A 5762-nucleotide genomic window follows, 5' to 3' on the forward strand; every position below is an offset into this window, starting at 1 on the left:
TCTATGCATAGAAATCAGATTTAATAAGAATAACACTTGTAATAAAAAAATTCCTTTATGCAGCTTTCTATGCATAGAAATCAAATTTAATAATTAATATCAGTGATATCCATGCATATTCATAGGTGCTTTCATACATGGAGTAATTAGAATATTTCTTTTAGATACAGAAATGGTGGGAATTACTCAAGTTTTGGAATAACATAAAATAAACTTTCTTTTTCATAAAATTCTAGAAAATTTTGCCATAACCTCCTTTCTATGGCTGACCATTTCTCAACTTTTTTAATTCTTTATTTAACTTAAATTAACCCAAATTAGATTTATAAAACTCTAATCTACACAATTTTCTAAATTCAAGAGAGTAAACAATAAAGAGAGTTTAATTAATCCCTTAGTCAATCTTTCTAAGATTGAGAAAGGTTGGAATGTAAAGAAGAGAAGGGGGTGGCCTTTTATCAAAGGATCAATTCATCCCCCTTTTGGATGGGGAGAGGCTGCTGTTGCTGCCAAAGATAACGAAGATGACTTCCATTGATTGATGATGTGCATTTTTTCTTCAAGCTGAAAGCCCTACATTTTTGCTTCAATGCTGATGTGGGGCTATTGATGACCTTCCATTGCCTGTGTTTAGGATTAAGGACTGCCTTTTAGCCAGTGGTATCAACCTTACGTGTGCAAGAGAATGAGATGGGATGCCTAGGATTGAGGTGCCTCTTATAGGGGAGAGGGCAACAAGCCGAACCCTGTAGGATTGGATGACTAGCTCATGGAGGGAGTCGTGGTTTGGAAAAATGCATACAAGTGCTCTTCGCATGGGTACCTACCTTCCAATGTGGGCTTTTACCTTGGTTGTGGGCACCAACCTAGCCATGTGGCCAATGGGGTGCCCGTGCCCTATGGCCTATAAAGACCTTAATGCCTACCATTCCTTCCAAAAGTATGGTGTTGTCAACACCATTAAAATTGATTCACACGTAGTAAGAGACATTTGACATTGACTAGATCGACGAGTGGCATAATAAGTGCCTGGGACAACACACCACATTACATCATACAAGAGGGTTACAAATGAGTACAAAATGGGCAAGCAGCATGACCACTAACCACCCCTTGGTAATACACCGATGAATCTTGGATAAAGATCACAAAATGCATGGTGTCTAGCCTTACAACCTTATGTTCTTGTTTATGGCATCCAAGTGCAGGATGCACATGACATGACATGTTCCAAGAACTTAGGCAGCCTTCAAGGAATCGTTCAGAGACATTTGTGAAGGAGCTAGATGAAATTATAAACTTCCACCGTCTTCAGATTGTTTAGTTGGGTAGAAGACCTCGAGAGTACCAAAATGAAATGAAGCATAACATGATCAAAATCTATGAATATGCTATCCTCTTTGCAAGAATCTATGATGCGGCTGGTGCGGCCACCTGGAAGGACACCGTTGGTTTTTCTAAAGAGAAGTGGACCAAAAAAGAATAAAAAGAGTAGCCTAGAGACCTAGCATGCAAATCTCTCCTCCTAAGCAATCAAAGAAGTGGTCTCTTAATAAGACCTTCATCAAATTCTGCTTTGCAACCTGAGACCTAGGCTAAAAGGAGGAGTGTTTTAAACATCATAAACTAGACCATTTTGTTTATGCTTGATAATACTAGCGATGGAAGTGGTGGCAAGCCAACTAAGTTCACTTAAATACAATCTCGAACTTTAATTTCATTTATTTCTATCATTGAATCCATCTTGGCAATACAAATTGTGAAAACTATCGTTTGAATATGATGGTCCTCATAACCTAACTCAAGTGTTGGGTAAAGTCATGAGAACCTAAATATATGTTGATTTGTCTAAAAGCTTTGTAGTCCAGTGGTGTCGAGTAACCATCAATACATTGTGAACTTGGTGTGGTGCAACCTGTGTCGGTAAAAGGTTTCTTGCCTCACTTTGAGGATATTATGGACTATAACTTGAATATTGACCATGCATATCATTTTGAACACACTAAGAATTTTACGAATGCGATGTACTATTTAATCATGATGTTAATTCATATTCGAGTAGGAAAGTAGTGAACAATAAAAAGAGTAAAAAGTGGCTGAAACCTCAGGGTGCCACAACTAAAGTTGTGGATTCCACTTTGGCTAGGGAAGAAATGAGCATCCATATATTCTCCATTTATTCTGGGGTGTTGACCTTAGGAGTATGCTCATGTAATCGAGTAAGTTGATTCGAGTTTGGTAGGGATGAAGGGTGTTGACCTTGGGAGTATGCTCACGAAGATGGAATCTTTCATGAGATCATGTGTGAGGGCATGTTTCGAAGGCAACTACCATATATAAGATTGAGATTATACCTGGTGTACGATGGCCAACGTTTAAGAAACCCCTTAGTGGACAAGAAAGAAGACACCAAAAGAATTGTGTAGATTACAAGGGTCTTAATAAGTAGACAATTTAAAAAATATATATCCTTTACTGAGGATGGATGATCTCATTGATAGACATTGTGGAGAGCGACGACTCAAAGATTAATGTGAATGTAATACCATCAAATCAAGATATATATTCGAAGATGATGTCTATAAGACTCGTTTTAGAACTAGATATGAACGTTGAGTTCATAGAGTTGCCCTTTGTAACTCACGAATGCACTAGCTACTTTTCAAGATAGGTTTTGTCCCTATCTCAAAGTTTGTGATAAGTCATTTTAGATGACGTATTGGTTTATAGTAAGACTCTGAAGGAGCATGCCGCCTGAGAATTGTCTTAGCGATTATTAGGATAAATTTCTTATTTTCAAAGAAAATAAGTGTGGCTTCTTTACATAGTAGCTTCTATATCTTGGATACATTATTATTGGAAATGATATCTAAATTGACTATTAAGTCAAAAAAGTGTCACCAAATCTTAAAGACCGTAACTCAACTTAAATCCATTCTTGGATTTATTAACTTATTTAAGAAATTTATTTGGGATAATGTTGAGATCGGGAAGAGAAAGGCAAAAAGCAAGTACATTAAGTACAAGCTTATGGAATAGAATAAGTACAAGCCTATGGAATAGACTAAGAAGTTGCACAAGTGTTTTAAAGAATTAAAACACTAGGACACACTACAGCCCCTGTGTGGATCCGAGCAAAGCCATTTGTGGTTGAAACGGATGCTAGTGATTATGCCATTATTCCAAGATGAGAGCTAGCTCACCTGCAATTTTAGCGTGGCTGAGCCAATAGAACAGGTCACGGGCCGGCACACGAGCAAGGATGCAGTGCCAAGAAAGTTGGGAGGGATCGAAGGCTCGAATCGTCTGCATAGTGACAGCGCCGCGGATGCGAGAGGGCACATAGAGGAGCCCATGAGAACATGTTAGAACTAAGGGTAGACTCTAAGGTAGCCATGGCTAGAGCACAGAGGAGAAACAGAGAACTACAAATTATAAATTACAATTTTTGAAGAATCAACAAGCTGGCTTTAAAGTAGTTCAGTTAAAGAGCCAAAAAAAAAAAAACACAAAAAGCCACCCTGCTAGGTCTTTAAAAACTTTGAGCTAACAATGTCTTTACAAAACCAGACCTTATGTACACTCTCCACTCAAGGTAAATAAACATGCCCTGGGGTGGAGAGTACTTGTTAAAAGGCACACACAGGTCTGCTGCCAAGTTCTTCCCTAATCCAGAACACTTAAAATCAAAACTTAGCGGGCCCACCGACACACAGGTGCTCTCGGCGCGGGTTGATGAAGATGTCACCTAGTGCCCATCAATAGGGAATCTTGAGCAGCCACAGGAGGCCCCATCATTGGTCCAATCAACACAAAACTCCACTTTTGACAAGAGGGTCTCCACTTTTTCATGACAGCATTTTGCTGTGTGTAAAGGATGCCTTGTCACCCCATTAGTGTATATACAATACATACATTAAGGATTTACCTACATTGTGTAGCTCAAAACCTAAACCCAAATCAAGAGATTTGTGTACACATCAAACACAAACCCTCACTTGCAAATGACATGGACACCCAAAACTGCAAGTTATCTCAATCCCACACTATAATATTCACAACTTCACACTCTTATTGCATCTTGCGGCGGGCACTTCCACCGTCCGCATCCGAGGGTCATTCAAGAATGCCCAAGTGCTTTTAGTCCACCTGCATTTTGGCCCAGCAAAAGAGAGATTACATTCACATGTATTTTCTTCAATGTTATGGAAGAAAAGTGTCAATTTGTCATACCAGTCTTTGGAATTGGTCATTTTCTCCAAGCTTTTCTCCACTTCCTGTTGTAGGATTTCTCGATCCGTTAACTCATGTATGTTGCTCCCCTCCTGCAAAACATGGGCTAGTCAAAGGTGGTGTGCAGTAAAAGCACTTAATCTCAATGCAAAAATCTCACTCAAAAAAGGCTTTAATATGCACCCAAAATGTTGTTTTTGAATGGCATTAATTAATTAATGCTTCTCTCTAAGGTGAGGTTTGATCATATAACTCTAATGTTCAAAATAAGGAGGCATCAGAATCAATGGAGTTATCATCAATGCAGTTAGGCAATTTGCTCAAATTGGATCCAAATAACTAGCCACCTTGATTAAGAGCGCACACACACACACACACACACACACACACACACACACACACACACACACACACACACACACACACTACATATATATGGAGCCAATTAGATTAACAAAATCCAGTTGTAAATGCAAACAAGAGAAAGAATTTGGATCCAAATTTATGTAAGGCTGCTCTTTGCACACCATGTTCTTCTGCAACTTGAGCTGCTTGGCAATCTCCATGGCTTCTTTGAAATGCTCATCTTCTTGCTCGTGCTTAGACTTCCAAAAAGAATCAATCTCATGCTTAGTGAACGAACGTTGCCGACGAAATCGATCTGCTGCCAAAAGCGAAGCCCAAATAAGATGCATATTTTTACACCAAATTTCTCAAACAAGAAACGAGTAATGAAAATATAACTCCTCCAAAAACTACCTGTGTTAGAATTATGCACAGGAGAGTTCCACCCTGCCATAAGGGAACCCATTTTAGTTAAAAGAGGGAAAAAAAAGAGAGATTAGCGAAGGGTTTTAGGAATCAAATCAAAAACTCCGTGCCTAAATGGGTTAAGTTCTAAAAGCAAAGATTAATTAACTGCTGTTGATGGTGTTTTGAAGTTAAAACTCTGTGTACAGGTAAGGCCTCCGCGAGAATGATGGGAAGGAAACTATCTCGTGTCGCAAGACCGTCAAAAATTCGATTCTGTGAAGCATGCTCGCAAAGCTACGTGTCTAAAACAAATTGGGTTGATCCATTATTCCATTTATGGAAACTCTTGAAACACAATTACAACTAAGTTAGTGATCCACATACGGGTTTGTGTGGTTTCCTTACCTTTATATATATATATATATACTAGTACTCAACCTCGAGTGCCATTGGGAACCCGGACACACAGGTGTCGTCAACTCATGCCGTAAGGTGTTGGGTTAAGTCCCGCAAAGATTGCAACCCTCGTGTTTAGTTGCCACTACTAAGTTTGCGCATTGCTGCGGTATGTAAAAGACATTAATAAGCAAAACACAAGAATGGAAGCCGCAATACGAATGGAAGCCATAATACAAAAGGGTCAAATCGATGGGATTTTTTCATCTTATTTTTTAGAAATCCAGGATTTCTCCTCTCCTTATGCCTTGGTTGTCCATGGTTAATATGTAATAGATATATAGATGACATTTCTTTCATTACCCTCTCATGTTGGTGCA

At 38.9% G+C, this 5762-nt stretch overlaps 1 protein-coding gene across 2 annotated transcripts; it reads right to left on the reverse strand.

Moving 5' to 3' along the window:
• Positions 1–3459: 3459 nt before the first annotated feature.
• LOC147631873 (uncharacterized) lies at positions 3460–5227 on the reverse strand. Of its 2 annotated transcripts, none has more exons than XM_086807899.1 (4): positions 4993–5227; positions 4761–4897; positions 4234–4325; positions 3460–4149 (listed from the first exon to the last, which is right to left on the reverse strand). In XM_086807899.1, exons 1-4 carry the CDS (start codon positions 5042–5044, stop codon positions 4056–4058), a joined length of 375 nt encoding a protein of 124 aa, XP_086664025.1. In that variant the 5' UTR covers positions 5045–5227; the 3' UTR covers positions 3460–4055. The 2 variants fall into 2 exon arrangements, with proteins under 2 accessions (XP_086664025.1, XP_086664026.1); XM_086807900.1 differs by having other exon boundaries at positions 4761–4894; positions 4993–5226.
• Between the last annotated feature and the right edge of the window lie 535 nt (positions 5228–5762).

The sequence above is a fragment of the Cibotium barometz genome, chromosome 14 (assembly GCF_041138505.1).
Source record: "Cibotium barometz isolate CiBa-2024 chromosome 14, ASM4113850v1, whole genome shotgun sequence".
NCBI classification, from domain to species: Eukaryota; Viridiplantae; Streptophyta; class Polypodiopsida; order Cyatheales; family Cibotiaceae; genus Cibotium; species Cibotium barometz.

What these genes read in the sequence shown, in the direction of transcription:
- LOC147631873 (XM_086807899.1), bottom strand. Translation starts at nt 5,044, where the DNA reads ATGGGTTCCCTTATGGCAGGGTGGAACTCTCCTGTGCATAATTCTAAC. An exon ending in TCAAGTTGCAGAAGAACATG is followed by an intron (nt 4,326 to 4,760) that starts GTGTGCAAAGAG and finishes CATGTTTTGCAG; the next exon opens with GAGGGGAGCAACATACATGA. An exon ending in ATGACCAATTCCAAAGACTG is followed by an intron (nt 4,150 to 4,233) that starts GTATGACAAATT and finishes GCCAAAATGCAG; the next exon opens with GTGGACTAAAAGCACTTGGG.